The sequence below is a fragment of the Podarcis erhardii genome (genome assembly GCF_964252035.2).
Source record: "Podarcis erhardii genome assembly, chromosome: 3".
Taxonomy (NCBI): domain Eukaryota; kingdom Metazoa; phylum Chordata; class Lepidosauria; order Squamata; family Lacertidae; genus Podarcis; species Podarcis erhardii.
The window spans coordinates 60,381,724-60,403,722 of record NC_138507.1 but is presented as its reverse complement, the minus strand read 5'-3'; the positions used below and the strand labels follow the sequence as shown (position 1 = coordinate 60,403,722).

The following is a 21,999-nucleotide window of genomic DNA, read 5'->3' as shown; positions in this document are numbered from 1 at the left end:
TTTGACAGCCTTGCCCCCCCCCCAATTTCCCTGGATATAAACTACAATAAACATTTAATGTTTAAGCAAAGAGCTGTGCAACCCAGACTGAAAAATGCTTCTCACTTTAGTTACATAGTCAGTGCATATTCCATCGCACATGTCTGTCCACACACATACACACAAATATGATTCTTGAATTCTGAAAGCTCATTTCTGACCCTCTTGCAGCAGTCCATTTTCCGTAGTGTTTAACAATTAATTTTTGTATCTATAGATTATGGAGCAACCAAGAAGCGACAAAAACTTCACTCCTGTATGCATTTTCCTGCAAGGAAACTCCACTGAACTCTCTGATACTTACGTATGAGTAGACACGTGTGCGGTTGCACGATAAATTGCATTATTGCCCAGAGTTATCACAACAATATTACTGGTGGAGTCTAGAACCCGTGAGACTCAAATACACTGAGATCACAAATATGTAAAGATCACATCAATTTGACTCCTAATTCCTCCATCCAAAATAAACAAGCGTCTCCTGGCTGTGTACTCAAGGGAAATTTAAAACCACTATTCTACACAGCAACACAAGTCAAGAAAGTAGCTCCCATAGTGCTGGTCTGCAGGCTGAATTAGTGGCTTCTTAGTGCTGAAGCTCAGCTTTCAATACAAAACTGAGCTGGGTCTATTTCTTTACAACTAATTCTTCTTCTTCTTCTTCTTCTTCTTCTTCCTCTTCTTCTTCTTCGTCTTGTAATACAGAGTTCAGCAAAACTCAGAATGGATCACTGTGGTCCGCAAAACTAATGCAGCGGAAAACTATATAAAAAATGCAACAATATTTTAATACAGATGCCATGCTCTCTCAGAATACAATAGTCCCAATGTGCTCCAGAGAGCGAAAGGAGCGTATATTTTAACAACACCCAGGACAAAAGCTGACAGCTTACTGTTCCAGTTTCTCTAAAGACAGGTGTTTATTGGGGGATCAGGGGGTCCTCACGTATATATTATTATTTTTGTGCAGCAGCCACTCGGATTAGTTGATATCAAAAGACCAACCTGTATTTCCCCCCATTTGCTTCAATAAGTTTAAATCAAAAACAAAAAAAATCTAAACACCTTGGCAGTAACCTGTTTGCAAATTACGGATGGAAGCCCCCCCTAAGCTTAGGGATGGATAGCTGTAAAGATCTTTCTTCCTCAGTCCTGATTCCACCACTACCATCACCAGCCCCTCTGTGTTACAAAACATACAGTAGGTAGAAAGAAAGGAGATGGAAGCTGCTGCTTAAAAAACACCTTTCTAAAATTCTGTTTACAAAACAAAACTCATTTGAATATTTTTGCCAGGGAATGGGCCCCAATGTTGGAAAATGCACAGTCAAACTGCACTGTGTTCAGTGGCACTAAACAAAATCGTTTCACATTTGTTTCCTATGTACTCAACTTGAAGAAATCACAGCAACACCTGCTGCTAAAACTCCACCAGCAATCAGCACTGGCTCCCCGACTGCTCTTGGCATGCACTTGCTGCTTCTGATCTGCAGCAACACTGCCACCTTCTGCTTCAGCCAATTTAAGGAACTCACTATCCTTCCTCATATACTGGAGCATTCCTGGTGGTAACACTGTCGTATTATTATTATTACAGAATATACTACTACCTTCCCATAGAAAGTAATGCAAAATGGATTCATCTGTTCCAGACTTTTAAAAACAACCCCTAAAATAGCAATTTAACATGAATTTTACTATCTGACGAGACCAGTGATCCTTAAAATGAAAGCAATAATCAATGTACTGTACTATAAAATAAATAAGACAGTATTGTAGATGATATTTATTTTTTCTCACCTGCGCTGATGATAGTCATTGTTTGAATGGTTTTTTTTTATCCATTTCTGCAGTCCATTTTTTTATCCATTTCTGCAGTCACATAGTCAATCAATCAGTATCTAAACTGGGTTCCACACAGTCACAAAAACAAATTAACCGGAAAAGCCTCAAAAATAAAAACGCAAAATAAATAGCAAAAGCAAAAGCGCCAAACTTAATCTGTTCTGGAAGTCCGTTTGACTTCCGAAACGTTCAAAAACCAAAGCACAGCTTCTGATTGGTGCAGGTGCTCTGGAAACAATAGTTGGCAACTGCATCAGACATTTGGCTTCCGAAAAACGTTCAAAAACCGGAACACTTACTTTCGAGTTTTTGGCATTTGAGAACCAAGGCATTTAAGTACCAAGGCGTTTGATAAGCGAGATCCCACTGTACTGCGAAGGTTATGGAAAGGTATTGAAAATACTGGTCAGGCCTGAAAACTACATGTTTCCCTCCCCTCTTAACAGAGCAAACCAATTCCTTTTCACGATGCTAGGGGTTGCTTCCACGTGACCTCTTAAATGACCATTCATGTGGATTTGTTTGTATGGGGGTTAGATGACCTCCCTGATAATGCCAAGTTTGTAGGTTTCATCCCCGTACGAGACAGCTGCATTGCAGGGGGGTTGGACTAGATGATTCTCAGGGTCCCTTCCAACTCTATGAGTCTATGACCTTGCTTGCTATCTCACTTTCCTGTGTCTTTTCCCACCGCTGTCCTTATTGCAAAAAGTCCCTATCTTTGGGGAAAGTGGGCTTGTCGTGCAAAACCTCCCCAACTGAGTGTAATTCTGCAACCAATGGCTTCAAGTTACAAGAAATGAGATCCCAATGAAACATCAGGAATAACTTTCAGGTGGTAAAGGTAAAAAGAAAGATGGTCAGAGCTGTTTGACAGTGGAACGGACTCCCTCAGAAGGAGATGGACTCTCTCCCATTGGAGGTTTTTAAGAGGAGGTTGAATGGCCATTTGTCATGAACCAGGGTGCCATCTTGAAGAAAATATTGGGTAGGGAGGTCAGACAAGGAGTGTGATATGGGAGAGAGGTTGGGGACAGGGAAGGAGGAAGAAGTACAGCTAAAAAGAAATTGGTAAAGCTCTGGACAGTATCTCTCAGGGCATTCTGGGGCGTGCCATTCTTGGATCAGCAGAATCTCAAGGCACTGTCCCTCCTGAAACTATGCCAGTGCTGGAGTTCCATTGTTCATTTCCCTCCCATTGTGATCAACCACTTTGGGAAGGGGGGAAACAGGAAGAGGAAGAGGAAGAACTAAAAATCATCCTCACCTTCCATCCTGGTCACAGTGAGCAAACAGCAATTGTCACAGATTCAAGCCCCCTGCTCTCCGCTGAGAGGATTTTGGCCTTAGAAATTTAGGCTTTACCCCAAAATGTTTTCTACACTTAAAAATGTCAACCTGAATGCATTTGTTTCCGTATGAATTCCCCACCCCCCACATTGAATAAATGTGCCCCTCACCCCTCAGCAGTCCTCCAGTATATTTATTAATCAACTGTGTAAATCTGAAGTCTAAAATTCCACAAGTCAGATCTGTTGCTACTGTAATGCCATTAACTTGAGCATAACTACAGAATGGATTAATTGTTCCAGAATACTTACCAGCAGATACCGTGCTTGCTGACCCAGTGAACTCATATATATATACACACATATAATTTTTAGAGACAGCACACATCAAAATCAGAACAAGGTTGTAATTTTGCATTAACGTTGATGTTAACATTTACTTTCTCCATTATGGAATACAGTATTTATTATTTTTATATCTCCCCTTCACACATAATAATCTCATATGTCAGCAATATGAAATATCATAAACCTTTTTAAAGAATGTTTGTATAATAAGCCAACCAGGTATAAGTAAGATTTTTATAACAGTTTATAAATTTTAAAGCATGCAGTAAGGTTAAGTAAAGGGGAAACTGGGATAGTTACAGAAGGGGGGGGGCAGGAGCCGTGTTATACAATCCCACATTGTTTGTGTGTCTCATGGCAAAACTATTTAAATACTTGCACTTTAAGTGTGTAAAAATAATGTTCTGATTTAGGTAACCTTTTGCTAGCCTCAAGGGTCCAAAATCAATTTTAGAATTATTTTTGCTACATCTTTTAAAATGTAGACTTGAAGTTTTATAGCATAGCTTTTCTGGGAGTGGAAAAAAGCAGGTATGGGTCTTAGTGCCTGAAAAGGAATCTGAAAAAGCAACAAAGACCCTACCTTCCAGAATGGCATAAAATGTTTACTGAAAGTAGCAATAACCAACTTCCCACCACCCCAATGGTCTATATCTCAGCGTGGTTCTATTTCTACACTATCGAGCAAGGAAACTAGCCATTGCACAACACAGGGGGCAACCAGGAATACACGCCTGGCAATACCATTGTCTGGTCTTGAGTTCCACCAGCTTCAGTGTGTGTTGTTGCTACTACAAGAAATTGGCCATCTATGATCTGTAATAATAGAGCAGGATTTCAACCTGCTTTCCATTATCTGAGCTGTGTGACTGCTACCACCTCTATTATAGTTGCTCTCAGGGTACTCTGGTAATGTGTAAAAACTCCACTATATGCATCTGGCAAGCAATTTGGTTGTGTGCCCACACAACATGGAGGTCTAATCAAGGGACCTACTCTAATTGTGTGCAAGTTTTGCCTCTTAACAGAATGACAGCAACCTGTCATGGCTAGTCTCACCAGATATACTGTAAAAATCTAGTCACCGCTAGACGAGTCCAAGATTTTTAATCGGAAACTTGCAGATAAGGTTGTTACTTGAAATGAATCAATGCTGGAAGCAACCAGAAATTCAACCACTGTTCCAGCTTCTCTATTTTTTATATTTCAAGTAACAAAACATACCCATACAAGGAATACAGAGCTTACAAGTGGTCCAGAACAGAAAGGAAAATATCAACTGATGGTTGTAATTTTAAACGTTCCAAGAAAGGCAATCAAATTTCAGCATTTTAATGCTAAGGATGTTGGCATGTTTGTAACATATGGCAACAGACCGGCTGGAATGAGACAGGTCGTGTCGGAGCCAAAAAAATGAAAATGAAGATTAGGCATAATTGGCTCTTCTCTGAAAGCACCTAGACATCATGACATTTGTACAAGTCCTGAATTATATTTCTCCTTACAAAGCTTTAGTGCAATCTTAAGGTTTTGCTTTGGGGTAACTTACATTTTGATTTTGAATGAATGTGCGCATGACTTGCAAAAGTGTGCAAGTAAAATAAGCAAAATGTTTTTAAAATGTTTTGTAAGGTATGAGGGGTGCTAGAAAATGCAAAGTGCAATGTTTCCCCTTAACTTGCAAACACAGGATCTTGAAGCAACATTTTAAAATTACTTATAGTAAAAACATTAGTTCACATAAACTTCCATACCTATTTGCATTTTGTTTGTTGCTTTCTATTAAAATATATGGGCCATTCTGTTGCTCATCCATCCTTTTGGAGCTTGCGTTTTCACCATCCTGAATAACTGGGTGCCATTCACAAACTTGACCAATCCATTCTTCAATGAATTTAATCAAATACCAGCATATACATTTGAAAAACACCCAGCAGGTGGAGATGGCCAGAGATGGTCCACTCGTAAGCCCTCCATAGACCACTGACAACCATTTGGTAATTAGCAGATAGATGAAGGCAACCTACTTTGGTCTAAACCACAAGCACGTGAGCTCCATTTGCTGTTCCCAGTTCCTGCCAACCTAGCAGTTCGAAAGAATGCCAGTGCAAGTAGATAAAATAGGTACCGCTGCAATGGGAAGGTAAAGGGTGTTTTGTTGCGCCAGAAGTGGTTTCATCATGTTGGCCACATGAGAATTGTCTGTAGACAAACACCGGCTCCCTCAGCCTGAAATGAGATGAGCACCATACATCCATCATCTTTGACTGGACTTAACCATCCAGGGGTCCTTTACCTTTACTGTGCAAAGCATTTGAGTGCATTTTTACTACCAGATTGTGTAGTCCTTCATTGACAAGGATATAGTGTAGCTTAAAAGGAATGACTGGAACCAGCAACCAAGTGCTTGCCCAGTCTACTGATTTCTTGCCGTCAGTCCCAGATCCTTTGCCACTGCAAAACTTAGCAGTTTATTATATTGGGAAATCCTAATGTGAAATGAAAAGATCTGTCTGCATGATAGATTTTGAAGTTATTTATGCAGACATTCAGCTCTCATGGAACACTGGCAACTTGAACTCCTGTTTCAGTACAATTTGTATAAGGGACAAAACTCAAACATTAGTCACCCAGTTTCAAAATGCCACGCAAGAAGCCACGTTGAGAGAAATCTTGGCAAGAACTAAGCAGGAATATTAAAATCTTTCTGCTGACCTGTCGCATTACTGCAAAGTGATACGGAGTGTTCACAACACCTTGGTAACACCCTAATTTTGTGTGCTATGGGAAAATGTGAGATATGGATACCCAGGTAGTTGCTGACACCACAGTAGAAAAAGCTGGGAGCAGCTAAAATGGTGCCGTCATTTGGAGCAATGAGCACGGATCCTAGGCATGCAGTTTCTGCGTTTTTCTGAAATGACATCAGAGACCATTTTCTGCTTCAGCACAAACCCAAGTTTAATGTCTGTCAGCACATGTAAAAAAGCACCACTGTGCTCTGTATTTGACATACCTGCTGTTCTCTCTTGCATCCCTTTTTTTAAAAAAAAAATCCTTTATTTTCTGTACATTCATTTGATAAAATGGACTCTGGCCCATTAAACCTATAGCCTCAGTACATTTGTTCATACTTATCTGGGAATACCACCATTGAACCCAAACACTGTTGAACTCAGTGGAGCTTGTTTCTGAGCGAAGTGCATGGAACTGCAGTGTTGTGTGGCCGCCCCTTAATACAGGCTCCCAGCCAGACTGTTTGGCTGAGCAGGCACTGCCTGCCCCTACCAGAGGGTCCAATGCGAGCAGAGGTGGGTGGTGCCAACTATCCCCTGAAAGATGGCAGCACCTGCACTTTTCCCATCTTAAATTAGTATCCCAGCTAAGACCCAAGGCCAATAACCTGGCTTTAGTCCAGAAACTTCCACTACTGAACAATATGGCAGCAATTATGACCTTATTGCACTGGTTTGCTCCTTGACTGGGTTTTCATTAGCACATGTTCTGCCTATACACCCCAGCATGGCATGGGACTTCCATACCAAAAAGGAAGACACGGCTCTCTAAAGTGCCTACTTAATGGAGGGTGGTTTCAAAGAGTGTTCAAACCAGCTGTCTCAAACATGTCTGCAAGTAGAGACAGCATTATGTATAATCTGATTCAAGTTGCTTCCTGTATGGTTTCTCAATAAACTTATTGAGATTGACTTACGATTACATACATACAAAACTGTCCTGGAAGGAAATGGGAGTAATCTATCTGTAGCCTCTCTACATAATTAAAAGTCCAGAATGAACACAATACCCATGAACATATGACATAGAATTCAAATCACTCCATTCTTCAATTTTCCTTGTATTAAGGCAGATAATATTACTGTTCCAAAACATACACCGGTACTTTAGAAATTAATGCATGTGTAGAGACCAACTAGTTCCACTGGGGCGGAGGGGGAGGGGAGGTTGTCTATCTCAAGACCAGCAAAACACAAACACTGTCAGGCGCAAATATATTTTATTGGTTCATTTCTTGCACTTGAAGTACTCTTCGATGACATCTTTGGCCTGAGATTCCTTGCCATAGTCCTACAATAAGACAATGCATTAATAAGACAATAAGCCAAATGTCAGAGCCCATTTTGGGGTACTAAAAACAGGGCATTCAGTAAAATAAAGTCAACCCATATTTAAAAACAAAAATGTAGCCATTTATTGGGACCTCAATGACTACCTAAGTCTTCAAGGCTCGTACCCTGGCTTTATTATTGCCAGCAATAGTTTGCATTTCTGCAGAACACTTGAAAGTTAAGCAGATTTTATCCAGCTGGCAGTGCTGCCCATTAAACAAAAAAGGGAACAAATAATCAGTTTGTGCACCATTACAGAACAATCATTTAAAATGTTTTACTTATAAGAAATATGAGGTGCACGTTTTAAATTTGGCAAGTATTTAGAAGATTAAAAGAGCAACAAAACATCAGTTAACTGTATGGGTAGGGAAACTGCATCTCTTTCAATATTCCCACATGCAGAAAGTCCCCTCTAACCCCAATTTCTCATTCACCCACCACAGGCGCCAACCAAAAATTTATTTCTCTTCAAACAGTAGCAAAGCAGCAAGTGGTGTGCTTCTTTGCTGTTAAGGTCAGCGGTTCGAATCCCTGTGACGGGGCGAGCTCCCGTTGTTCGGTCCCTGCTCCTGCCAACCTAGCAGTTCGAAAGCACGTCAAAGTGCAAGTAGATAAATAGGTACCGCTCTGGCAGGAAGGTAAACGGCGTTTCCATGTGCTGCTCTGGTTTGCCAGAAGCCGCTTAGTCATGCTGGCCACATGACCCGGAAGTTGTCTGCGGACAAACGCCAGCTCCCTCGGCCAGTAAAGCGAGATGAGTGCGCAACCCCAGAGTCAGTCACGACTGGACCTAATGGTCAGGGGTCCCTTTACATTTACCTTTATGCTGATAACAGTTAAGACATTCAGGTCTGGATTAATCAAGCTCAAGAGCTGCAATTTGAGACCAAAATGTAGGCAACAGTATGTAAAGGCGCAATAAAACACTTAGCGAATAAAACTGCTCTAAAATATGTACCCATTTTTTTAAAAGAGCACTTTCCTCAACTTACTTTGACAACGACACAACTGCAGCCCACAACTTTACGGGGTTTTCCTTCTCTGTCGATCTTGCAGAGACCTACCCATTCACCCAGTTTCTTGTTGTCATCAACCTGTCAAAGATTTTTATATTCCATTAGTACTGCCTTCAAAATACGATGGTAAGCACAGAAATCAAGCAAGCTGTACACTCAGAAATAAAGGGTAACGTTAGTGGTTGTTCTCCTCACAAGCCTCAGTAGAGGGAGCCAAGTTATCATCACTGTACAGCGTGAACAGTACTTAAAAAGTCAAGCATCTAGATCAGGCATAGGCAAACTTGGCCCTCCAGATGTTTTGGGACTATAACTCCCATCATCCCTAGCTAACAGGATCAGTGGTCAGGGATAGTGGGAGTTGTAGTCCCAAAACATCTGGAGGGCCAAGTTTGCCTATGCCTGATCTAGATGCTACATTCAGTAGAAAATATTTTACTGAACAAGCAAAACAGCTTTTGCATTCAATTATCAATCTAAAAGATGTACATAATCATTACCTTTATCAGGTTGATTTGATGTTCAGCACAAAGTGCTTCAACCAGTTTGACATACATGGGCTCGTCACAATTGGATGCAAGAACACAAAGGTGGGCTTGGCGTCTAAAACAACAGACCATTATTAGTTACACACTGGACTACAGCAAAGATCCAATTCCAAGTTGCTCTTCTGTTCACCCAGAGAGGCCAAATTCCACTGACTCCCCACCTGCACTTTCCCCAAACCATTCCCATTAGTCCACAAATCAATAGGACATTATCTGGGCAAGTATAACAGGAAATCTCTTTCTGTGTGTTCTTTTCAAGTCACATGAGGGAAACTGGGATCAATGTCATGGATCATAAACAGTATTTTTCTTTTCTTTAGACTTTGAAGTTAGTACCAAAGAACGGCACAACCAGTATACTAGTGAATTTCATACCACTGCTGCAATTTAAATGTAGCTTAAAGTACCAGATGCCCTGTCAGTAACAATTTAGTCCAGGTTTTGTGTTTTATTTACCTAGTTATGAGTAATGTTAACACAACCAATTAGAATTTTTCAAACTACACTGGGTGCTTTTACCGTATTACTCTCACCACCATGACCTTACTAGACTATTTGTGGCTCCTACTCTTAAGACCAATCTGTATGTACAGGTTTGTCAGACTATTATTCTCACTCATAGTAAGAGTGAAGGGGTATCCGACTTTTTAAGAGAGTCATCATTCAAAACCTGTAGCTCTCATCTCATAAACTGTTGAACACTTTGTCCTGCAAGCCATAGAAGTTCTTTCTCTACCCGTCTTTCACTAATTTCTAAATACATTTTTATTCTAGCAGCCTGTTACCTGCTAAATACAGTGGTACCTCGGGTTACATACGCTTCAGGTTACAGACTCTGCTAACCCAGAAATATTACCGCGGGTTAAGAACTCTGCTTCAGGATGAGAACAGAAATCACGTGGAATAGATACAGCAGATAGATAACCAAGATAACATTATCCGAAATCGAGATAAAGGGAAGTCGATCAATGTTGTTGTAAAATTAATGTTAAGTTGTGTTGTTTATGTAGTATGTATTGTATGTTTTTCTTTTTCTTTTTTTCTTTTTTATGTTTGTTTTATTTATTTTTGTCTTTTGTATGTCTGCGAAATATATTTATGCAAAACTTAATAAAAATATATTAAAAAAAAAAAAAAGAGAGAACAGAAATCACGTGGAGGCGGTGTGGCAGGCCCCATTACCTAAAGTGCTGCTTCAGGTTAAGAACAGTTTCAGGTTAAGAACGGACCTCCAGAACGAATTAAGTACGTAACCAGAGGTACCACTGTATATGCGGTTTTAATTTTTATTTGTGGTCTCTGCCATGGTTGTATTTTAATTTTAATTATATCCTGTAAAAATTTACAGGATATAAGGTTTTTTTTTACTATTGTAAAAAAAATTTAATTTACTATTGAGCAACTTCCTTTTCACATTTACAGGAAATGCACGACCAAACTCCAACATGGAGGCACACATACTAGTTAACATCCAGCACTTACTTGTCTAAGGCTTTGGCAGCTTCACGAATTCCACGGGCTAAGCCATCGTGGATAAGTGCGGTCTTCAGCACTTCTTGAAGGGCGGTGTTGACATCCATTACACCTCCAGCAGCAATGCTAGCAAATGAAAAATCACAGAAGAACATGAACTTGCTTTATCTCACCAACGTTCACCTAGGCCCCTTTTGCTGTTAACAGTGGCCAGCCAGATATTTTTGAACTGGCATGGCACTTAAATCAACATCTGGAATTGGACATACATTGTACCCAAACACTGATTCATTCAACTGCGACAGCAACGAGATTTTTTTGGCACAGGTATTAACAAAAGGTCATGGCTTAATTTGTTAAATGCATGTATTTCTTAACAAAGCCCAGGTCAGCAAATGTCTAATACTTAAACAATACAATTAGAACTTCTAAAAACACCTTACTTATAACAGTGGACTCCATGACGTCTTTGCATTCTAGTTCCTCCTCGCTACCCCAAACTATCATTTTCATTGACAATTTGGGTTTTAGGATGGCAGGCAATACCAGTGTCTTCTTACGTATATTAAAAGTACTGAGAATTTCAAAAGACTACTTCTGGGTATCTTTTTAAAACAAAAGCAACAGCAGCTTATACCTTTCCTTATAGGGGAGGTCTGCCCTTGTTCATCTTAGTTGCACTTTCCTGAATATTTTTGAATTTTATGATCTCATGAGAAAGAGCTACCAGAACTGTACGAAATATTCTACATATGGGCACAATGCGTATTTATGTTTCCCAGATTGTTCTTTCCTAGAAGTTCCTAAAATTGAATTTCCCACATTACTGACAACTTTAAATGAATGTTTGGGAACACAGAATATTAAATTTGCACACCACCTTGTTTAGTAAGCAACACTACCAGACTAATAAGATCTGTTTAAATTGTGTATGCACAATTTAAAAATAATGTGCCATGGAGTTTTTGTTACTTGCAAGCTTGCTAACCTCACTGATCATTTCCCCCCCAGATCAAATAAGAAATAAAGTCAATCCAAATATGTTATCCTTTCACTTCTCAAGTGGCAAAAACTGTATCCCCAATCCCTACTTTTGGACCCAGTTTTCACAGGTGTCTTTAATAAGAGTGGCTGGAAAAAGACAGTTCTCTTTTAAACAGTCCCAAGTTCAAAACTGCAGCTTATGAGGCACAATGCTGATTTTAAGCTGATCAAGGCCATAAAAAGAATGAGGTCTATATGAATTAATGGAGTATTGTTTCGTAAATTACAATTCCAACTCTTCCACTCTGCATGCAGCAACCCATGAAGCTGCTGACTACAGCAAAATCAGCACCCTGATAATTTAATATGTGGGAGAAAGGGCAATAAGCCAAACACTGGAGATCTATCACTAGTAACAGTGACAGATAGGTAGCCGTGTTGGTCTGCCATGGTCAAAACAAAATAAAATAAAAAAATTCCTTCCAGTAGCACCTTAAAGACCAACTGAGTTAGTTCTAGGTATGAGCTTTCGTGTGCATGCACACTTCTTCAGATACACAAACCACTAGTAACAGTGGTTTGGCATGGGTTTGTAAGGAGCATATCAACACAACCAATTACAACTCAGAACACTAATAATTCTGGGATAAACTTCTACAGACTTTAGTGCAACTTTATTCTTAAAACAAAGAGGCAATGAAAAATACATGGAGTAACACCAAACCGTAACACTCCTAGGGTGCCATAGGGTTATGTTGCATAGATTAAATAGGAAGGAGGATCACGATGGAGGATCAATGCTGTAATAATGGCAATAGCAGTGAAGTCTACACGGGACAGGATGCTTTTTGAGTCTCTGTACAGCAGGCTAAAAACCGGTCTGAAATTTGCCAGGACCATTTGCTGCTCCGCTGGGATCCCACGATAAATCAAATTAATGTTTACAGACGTCCAGTTTCCCATCATCCTCCCCATCTCACATTGGCGTCCAGAAAAACAACAACCCCGTTCCCTTTCACCGCATGGAGACTCCGGATTCGCGGGGGGGGGGGGGAGAGGGCGCGCGCGCGCAGAGTTGTCCGCCAAGGAGGAGGAAGAACTGGAAACTTTCTTCCTGCAAACTTGCAACACGGACGGAGTGGCCTATTTTGCACTGAAGCGCCATGTTCCAGTTATCTGAAAGAGGAGAAAGGCTCTGCGGGGCCTTCGCTAAGCACGTGGTTCAAGCGGCCGCGAGGAGAGCAACTCGGGCCCAGCCACGTGCAGCCAGAAGGCGAAGTCCCCGCGCGGGGCCCGGAAATCGGGGAAGAGAAGGAGGGAAGCTTCCGCCCCGTCGCCGCCCGCTCGCACTTACCCTTCCTCGGCCATGGTTGGTGGTGACTCTCCCGCCCGGGGGGTGGCTGAAACAAAAGAACGGAGCCTGTTAAACGGGGAGCGGCAGAAAACGAGAGGAAGCGAACAGTAAAGAGAATCGTCTTTCCCCTCTCCCCCCCCCCCCTAAAAACAAGGAGAAACAAGGGGGGGGCGAGAGAGAGAGAGAGAGAGAGAGAGAGAGAGACCCGACACGCGCTGCACCCACCTCACAGCTTCCACGAACCGATGGTGAAAAGGAAGGGGCGGAGCAGCCCGCCCGCCTATTTAAGGCCGCGAGGACCCCGCTCTCCTTCCTCGCGCAGCCGCGCGCGCGCCTACAATTTTAGGCGCCCTACCATTTCGCCTGCTCGGAGGCGAAAAAACAAACGGAGGTTAAAGCCCCGTTGCCGGTAGTTCCGTAGGAAACCTTTCGGTTTTGCTGAGCGAATCATCAGTTTGCCTTAATATAGAGGGGCGCCCGGGTGCTATAAGTGCCCGTTATCTTGCCCGGCTGGCGGCAGCGGCTGAGCGAGGCACTGAGACCCGCCGTGCCTGCTCCGCCTCCAGCTTCCCTGTTGTCCTGCGCAAACACACAGCGCTCCTCACACTCGCAGTTCGAGGCTTCTTGGCGGTTACTGCGCGGAGAGGAGGAGGCTGCCTAATTCTCCACGCTGGAGAGACAAACACACAAACACACAAACACACACACACAACACCGAATCATTCAAAGGGCACCGGCGGGCGGACCAGGCTGCTCCGGAGGAGATTCGGGTCTCTGCGGAGACGCCCCTCCAGGGTCGCCCTCCTCCTCGCCAAGAGTCGCTTTTATTGTGGATCTTTCGGGGTCTCTTGGGTAGATTAAGTCGGTGTAGGAACGGATGATTTGGGGAAGAAGAGTCCCGAGATCATGGCAAGAGATGCGCCCCACTGTTCCTTGGAGCGCCAGCTGGGAATTGGCCGGAATGGGCAGGAGGGGCTGGGATTGTAAAGATGGACCTTTGCCAAATACCGTATTTTTATGCCGGTGGTTGGCTGGGAGAGGTTTTTGAGGTTTTTTGGTTTTTAAAAAAACTTAAATGGTGTAGGCATAAGTTGGCCACATCACTGCCACACGTGGTAGCTTTGGCGCTTCCTAAAAGCTGCTTGGGGCGTTTGTGGAATGCCCTTCTACGCAGAATCCAGAAGGAGTGCATTTGCTGGACTAAGATTTAGATTATCCAAGTAGCAAAAGTAGACTGCATCATGTCCTCAAAAATGCTGTGCTCTGCAGAGATGGCAGGATCCAGTGCAACACACAAGAAACAATGTGTGTGTACTGTACATTGTGCTAGAAAGTACCCACACATTTGAGTACACTCTGCTACATGCAATAGGAAGGTTTTGGTTTTTTGTATTCTTAAAACCCTTTGAGTGACAAGTTCATTTGTTATCAAGAAGTATATCCCACCTTTATAAAAGATAGTCAAGACAACTTACAACATACCAGCAAGGAAATAGTCAATGGTAATTATGCAATAGGCAGTTATAATTCACAAAACAGTTGTTGGTAACACAGGCATCCTGGTACAGTATTGGTAACCCACTGAACACATATACCATGCAAATCATTCATTGTATTGCTTTGTATTAAGTCATCTTGAGTAAGGAGGACAGAGGAGCATTCATTTCAATGCAATTTGCTTTAAGTAAGCGTGTTCAGTATTTCAGGCAGCTCATATTTCCTGATCCATCATGTAATGATTTTGGGGCAGATGTCCAGCCAGCAGAATGAGTAGGACTCTCCCCAAATGGGGCTGGCTTACCACACTCTGGAACACACATGGCCACCTAAAAGGGGTGACCCTCTGGAAGGCATGGTTGTCAAACAATAGAAATACTTAACTGACCAATCACATCAATTCTGCCCACCCCCACAAAAAGCCTGGCTACGCCCATGCTGGAAGGTCAGTGCAGAGTCTAAAATTACCAAATTGCTTCTGGTAACAAGTTATTTTAAAAAATAATAGTTCTATCCTCCTCATTCCAAAGATGCTCAAGCTGGCTAACAGTAATACACACAGAATATTTTATTTTATAATAATTTTTATTCAGTTTTTAAAACACACAATTAAAAAACAAACACATCACAAAATACAAACAAACACAAACAAATCAAACATAAACAAATTCATAATCTTATTTTCTTGTAACTTCTTTCAATCGACTTCCCCTTACCTCCCTTTCGCTGCATCCTTATTTTAAAATTTTTTAGCAACCCTTTAGTCAATTTATCAACAGTTTTTCAATTTTACAACAGTTTTTAAGATATATTTTAAATTTCTTCCAGTCTTCTTCCACTGCCTCTTTCCCCTGGTCACGAATTCTGCCGGTCATCTCTGCCAGTCCCATGTAGTCAATCACCTTTGTCTGCCATTCTTCAAGAGTAGGTAGTTCTTGCAAATACACACAGAATAAAAACAAACCTATTGAACTTTACAAGGACATTCCTAAACAACTGCTTGACCTTAGATCTGACTATTTGGAATTGGTCAGACTGCTGAGGAGCAACTCAATTATCTTCAGGTGGGAATTTCCCCAAGGATTATCTTTTACTTTTAGAGGGAAGAAGGTTAAAATTAGAACATTGGAAGACAGAGATAAATTTCTGACTACATACGGAGAGGACCTTCAAAAAGGAATTGAATTACCTTCTGGGCCTGGAGCACCAGGGGTACCTGCACCCTTGGACCTTGAAGACCCAGCGAATAAGGTACCACCCCCAGAAAATTAACCAGATTTATTCAGGATGTCTCTGCAACTTCTGAGCTGGAATATAAATGGCTGCAACATCCCGGAAAAAAGAAGGAAAATTTTTCACATATTAAAAAAGGAACAATTGGACATTATTTGCTTACAAGAAACACATGTGACTAGGCTCCACAGAAAAGTGCTAATAAACAAAAGACTTGGTCAGGAATTCATATCTTCCAACAGAGTAAAGAAGAGAGGCGTGGTGATATATGCAAAAGAGAGCCTGTCACCTAAATTTTTATTCAAAGATGAACATGGAAGAATCTTAGCAATTGAGATACAACATCAAGGAGAGAAGATTTTGATATTAGGAATCTATGCACCAAACGAAGGGAAATCGGAATTTTACAAGAAGTTGCATGAGATTATGCTGGACTATCTGGACTATAACAACATCATTATGATGGGAGATATGAACGGGGTCGTATCAACTAATATGGATAAGTCACAAAGCCAAAACGTTACAAAAGATGGCAGACTACCAAAGACTTTTTTTGAAATGACAGACAATATGGATTGGATTGACATTTGGAGAACAAAGAACCCCTTGGGAAGAGAAGGAACATTTTTCTCTGAGGCCCAGCTGACTTGGACAAGAATCGACCAAATATGGATATCTAGAGGTCTGGCACCCAAGATTAGAAAGGTGGAAATCTGCCCAAAGACCTGCTCCGACCATAATGCACTGAAGATGGACATGACATTACTACCAACCTGTTCCTTTAGATGGAAGATGAATGACAATTTGTTTAGAGATCAGGAGATTACTAAGAAGGCCCAAAAAGCTTTGAAGGATTACTTTGAGATAAACATGAACACTACGGTGGAAAAAAGAATTATCTGGGATGCAAGCAAGGCTGTGATGAGAGGTTACAGATAGGTAGCCGTGTTGGTCTGCCATAGTCAAAACAAAACAAATTCCTTCCAGTAGCACCTTAAAGACCAACTAAGTCAGTTCTTGGTATGAGCTTGGTATGAAGAAGTGTGCATGCACACGAAAGCTCATACCAAGAACTGACTTAGTTGGTCTTTAAGGTGCTACTGGAAGGAATTTGTTTTGTTGTGATGAGAGGGTTCTTGATACAACAGAATACTGTAAAGAAAAGGATACAAAATGAGAGGAAAGATAAGATTTTGGAGAAAATCAAAGAATTGGAGAAGAAGTTAAGACTAAATCCGAAATCACAGCCGATATTGAGAGAAATTAAACTTCACCAAGCACAATATTCTAAACTGATAAACCAGGAAATAGAGTGGAAGATTAAACTAATGAAACAAAAAACTTTTGAATCGGCAAATAAATGTGGGAAACTGCTAGCGTGGCAGTTGAAGAAGAGACAAAAATTAAACACAGTTACAAATCTAGAAATTGAAGGAAGAAACATTCAGAACCCCGCGGAGATCAAAAAGTGCTTCCAGAGATATTTCAAAAAATTATATACTCAAGGGCCGCAAGATGAGGTTGAGATTAAACAATTTTTGGAAAAAAATGGACTAACAAAATTGTCACAAGAAAACAGATCAATCCTGAATAACAAAATAACACGACAAGAGATTGAACAAGCCATTCAGAATATGCAATTGGGCAAATCCCCAGGGCCAGATGGCCTGACCTCCAAGTATTATAAGACATTAAAAGACTACTTGATTCAACCACTGATGGAGGTCAGCAACGAAATTATGGAGGGGAAGAGGGCGCCGGAATCGTGGAAGGAAGCTTTCATCACATTGATACCAAAATCGGAAACTGAAAAGACACAACTCAAGAACTATCGTCCCATTTCCCTTTTAAATGTGGATTACAAAATATCTGCAGACGTCTTGGCAAGTAGATTTAAAAGAGTTTTAAATGAAGTAATTCATAAAGATCAGGCAGGCTTTCTCCCAGGTAGACACATGTTTACTAACACAAGGAACATTATTGACATTTTGGAACTTTTGCAAACAGACATAAACACAAAAGCAGTGTTAATCTTTATAGATGCGGAGAAGGCCTTTGATAATATCTCTTGGAAATTTATGAACGGAAATTTAAAAGAAATGGGAGTGGGACGGGGTTTTGAGAATGGGATTGATGCAATATACTCAGAACAAAAGGCCAGTTAGTTAACAATGTGGTTACAGAAGAGTTCAAAATTGAAAAAGGAACACGACAAGGCTGCCCGATTTCCCCTCTGTTATTCATTTCGGTTCTGGAGGTGCTCTTGAATATGATCAGAGGGGACCGGTTGGTGGAAGGGATTCAGGTCGGAGCGAAACAATATAAACTTAAAGCCTTTGCAGATGACCTAGTTTTGACTTTGCAGGAGCCAGAATCTAGTACAAAAAGAGTATTGCAACTGATACAAGACTTTGGTCGGGTGGCGGGATTTAAACTAAATAAACAGAAAACTAAGGTGTTGGGAAAAAATTTGACAGATACAGAGTCAGAACGGTTTCAGAGAGAAACAGAACTAACTGTGGTTAAAAAAGTAAAGTACCTAGGGGTAAACATAACAGCAAAAAATCTGAGTCTATTTAAGGATAACTATGAAAAATGTTGGTCTGAAATTAAGAGAGACTTGGACAGTTGGACAAAATTGAAGCTTTCTTTGTTAGGCCGAAATGCTGCTATTAAGATGAATGTATTGCCAAAAATGTTGTTTTTGTTTCAAACACTACAGATTGTGGACAAGACGGAGTGCTTCCGGAAGTGGCAGAAAGATATATCTAAATTTGTCTGGCAGGGCAAAAAGCCCAGAATTAAGTTTAAGATATTAACAGATGCGAAAGAAAGAGGGGGCTTTGCCCTGCCAGACCTAAAGTTGTACTATGAAGCCGCAGCTTTCTGCTGGCTAAAAGACTGGCTACTTCTCGAAGACACTGACGTACTGGACCTGGAAGGTTTTAACAATGCTTTTGGTTGGCATGCATACTTATGGTATGACAAGGTTAAGATCAATAAGGCCTTTAAGAACCATATTGTCAGGAAAGCAGTGTTTAATGTCTGGACAAAATACAAAGACTTATTGGAAAATAAAACTCCAAGGTGGCTTTCACCTCTGGAAGCTAAGGCCCGAAAAAGACCCAATATGGAGGCCAAATGGCCAAAATATTGGGAAATATTAGAAAAAGATGGAGACAATTGGAAATTGCAGAGTTTGGAGAAAATGAAGGATAAAGTGCGAGACTGGTTACATTATGCTCAGATTAAAGAAGTCTTTAAAAATGACAAAAAGCTAGGGTTCCAGGTGGAGAAATCGAAGTTAGAAACAGAATTGTTAGAACCAAAGACTAAGGTACTTTCAAGAATGTATAACTAGCTGTTAAAATGGAATACACAAGACGAAACGGTTAAATCAGCTATGATAAAGTGGGCACAGGACATTGGGTATAATATCATGTTTGAGGACTGGGAAAGGTTGTGGACCACTGGGCTGAACTTCACTGCATGTAATGCTTTGAAGGAAAATGTAATGAAAATGATATATAGATGGTACATGACCCCAGTTAAACTTGCCAAGATATACCATTTGTCTGATAATAAATGTTGGAAATGTAAAGAAAATGAAGGAACATTCTTTCACCTCTGGTGGACTTGCCCTAGGGTGAAGGCCTTCTGGGAAATGATATATAATGAGCTGAAAAAGGTATTTAAGTATACCTTCACCAAGAAACCAGAGGCCTTCCTTCTGGGCATTGTCGGCCAGAAGGTGGTAAAGAAGGACCGAACATTTTTCATGTATGCAACAACAGCAGCAAGGATACTCATCGCTAAGAATTGGAAAACTCAAGAACTACCCACACTGGAAGAGTGGCAGATGCAACTGATGGACTATATGGAACTAGCAGAGATGACTGGCAGAATCCGAGACCTGGGAGAGGAGAGGGTTGAAGAAGATTGGAAGAAATTCAAGATTTATTTAAAAAAACACTGTAATTTGGTTGAATGTTAAGAAAGGATGCTAGATCATAAATAATTGTGCACCACTAAATTAGAAAGAATTAAGATGATAAGTAAATTTGAGAAAAAATTATAAACCTTTTGGAGAAATTTATAGATTATATTTAAATGAATTTGACACAAGAGTGTAAACAAGATGATAAATTGCTGGCAAGAATTGACAATGATGCAAATGGGAGCGGGAGGCGGGAGGGAGTCCAAGGATGTTATGAAAAGATGTTATGATATTTGTTATACTGTTCTTTATTTTTGCATTTATGTTTAAAAACCCAAATAAAATATATTTTAAAAAAACCAAACAAACCTAATCCCTACAAACTTCCAATGCACACTGACCTTAACAAGTTATCAATAACTAACAATTCTGCCTTTGATTATAAAGTCAGTGATACAGAATAAGCAATTAACTATTTCTGATCTGACCTTGCAGTTTTGAATTTCTGCTCCTCCATTATGTTAATGAGGCACAGCATTACTTGGAATACTATTGACCATATTTTGCTTTAGAGAGAAAACTAAGAGAGAGTTAATACCCTTGATAACCTCTGAATCTCCACCAAGTGTCTTCATTACTTTATTTCTACTAACATCTTTGGCTTTCTTTTCTTTTCTTGTCTATCTGTGATGGAAAACAGACATACTTGGAATATTGCTGTTCTCTACTGAAAAGCTGAATCTTTTAATTTGTTTCATGTTCAGCAGTAACTTGAAAAAACATAGTATGCTGCTGCTTAAAAGCCTAGCATGCAAGTAGGTTGGATTTGAAGGAGGTGGGGTGGTGAAGTTATACCAGACACAATTACAACTGCTCAAAAAGAAATGAGATGCTTGAAAAGAAGTGGGAGATCATCCCTCCCCATTTCAAGAACCTGGTGCATCAGATATTAGTTTAAAGGCATTTTGATGACAGGACTTTGGAATATAAAACAGCCCAATTATGGGGTTGGGAATTTTAAAACCAAGAAATGAATCCTACAAAGATACACATATATTTTTTTTAAAAAAAATATTCTACTGTGAGTAAATTGTACACATATATAACTGCAGAAGTAAGCCAATCATTCTAGGCCTGAAAATTTAAATACATTGTGTGTGTGTGTGTGTGTGTGTGTTTTAAGTCCTAGGTGCCACTCCTAAGCAGCAGTGTGGTGAAGCAATACCACTTACATCACAGCAAAGGTCAGTGATATCAACTCTTGGTGCAATAGTCTGTGTGCCAAATAAATGAGCTTTTGTTAGAGAGACAGAAAAATACACACTAATGAGGCTGAAACATGCATAGCTAAGTCTTAAGCTAACACATTTATTCTGGAAAATCCCAGAATTATTTTAGTGCAACCAACCAAAATATCACAAAATAGTGAGCAAACTCTGAAGTGAGCAAACTTTTTATAAGGCTGGATGTTTTGTAAATGGGGTGGGGAAGCTGCCTTGATTCCGAAGCCAAATTGGCTGCATTGATTAAAAGTTCATTTTGCCATATAGTCTTAGAGGCGTGTTGCCATCATGAAATGAAAAACACAGCACTTAGCTCTGCTCCTACAGTTATGGAAGAGGAAACGAAATTCATTGATGAAGTGGGTTCAAGGCTGGACTCAACGCCATTTGGTTAGAATTACAATGGCAATCAGAGAGCATGTGCATTGCACTTTTGAGAATACAAATGTTTGAACTGCTCCTGGGCTGAAACCACAGAGAGGCAATTTGCCCACATTTCCGTATGAGCGCTCCATCCTAGGTAGTTTTCCACAATGCAGTTCAGACATTTGCTGGAGATGCTTCACATATAGAAGAAATGAGGTCTATTTTAGCTTTCTTACTATTCTGTGGTCAACACGTCCACCCCCTCACCCCCTGCCCAGAGGCATGCAAAAATAGCCAGTGAAATACATTGGCTCCTTCCAGAGGAGGGAATCACATTTCTGAATGGCCACTGAAACCAGAGATGAGCTGCTTACATCACTGTCGCGAATGGGTCGGTTGCACCTTGGGAGTTGGAGACACCCACGTACCTGGGAGTAAGATACATCGACTTCAATGGGTCTCACTTCGAAATCAGGCATGCTTGCAGTCGCAGCCAAGTTAGCCCCACTTAAGTAGCTCCATCAGATTTTCAGCAAGACAATTTGCGGGTGTCTTAAGTCATAAAAAACGAAAAAACCCTCTTTTCAGCTGCAAGGTCACTTCTAAAACTCCCCGCGGCCTCAGGCTCTAAGACTAACAGGACCAGTGGCTGAACCA

At 40.7% G+C, this 21,999-nt stretch overlaps 1 protein-coding gene and 2 long non-coding RNA genes across 3 annotated transcripts; all 3 read right to left on the bottom strand.

The window, feature by feature from the left end:
* Positions 1-7,517: 7,517 nt before the first annotated feature.
* RPS12 (ribosomal protein S12) lies at positions 7,518-13,359 on the bottom strand. The gene is made up of 6 exons (XM_081855395.1): positions 13,252-13,359; positions 13,027-13,072; positions 10,698-10,814; positions 9,168-9,270; positions 8,644-8,745; positions 7,518-7,607 (listed from the first exon to the last, which is right to left on the bottom strand). Exons 2-6 carry the CDS (start codon positions 13,038-13,040, stop codon positions 7,545-7,547), a joined length of 399 nt encoding a protein of 132 aa, XP_081711521.1. The 5' UTR covers positions 13,041-13,072; positions 13,252-13,359; the 3' UTR covers positions 7,518-7,544.
* On the bottom strand, positions 11,696-12,720 carry LOC309338287. The gene is made up of 2 exons (XR_014154837.1): positions 12,232-12,720; positions 11,696-12,075 (listed from the first exon to the last, which is right to left on the bottom strand). It is a non-coding gene; the product is annotated as an uncharacterized lncRNA (long non-coding RNA).
* Positions 13,360-15,463: 2,104 nt separating the features above from the next.
* On the bottom strand, positions 15,464-21,878 carry LOC309338903. Its single transcript, XR_014155099.1, has 3 exons — positions 21,771-21,878; positions 20,063-20,377; positions 15,464-15,487 (listed from the first exon to the last, which is right to left on the bottom strand). It is a non-coding gene; the product is annotated as an uncharacterized lncRNA (long non-coding RNA).
* Between the last annotated feature and the right edge of the window lie 121 nt (positions 21,879-21,999).

Coding starts and splice junctions, on each gene's coding strand:
- RPS12 (XM_081855395.1), bottom strand. Junction 9,271..10,697: donor GCTGCCAAAGCCTTAGACAA/GTAAGTGCTGGA, acceptor CTGTTGTTTTAG/ACGCCAAGCCCACCTTTGTG. Junction 8,746..9,167: donor ATCAAATCAACCTGATAAAG/GTAATGATTATG, acceptor AATCTTTGACAG/GTTGATGACAACAAGAAACT.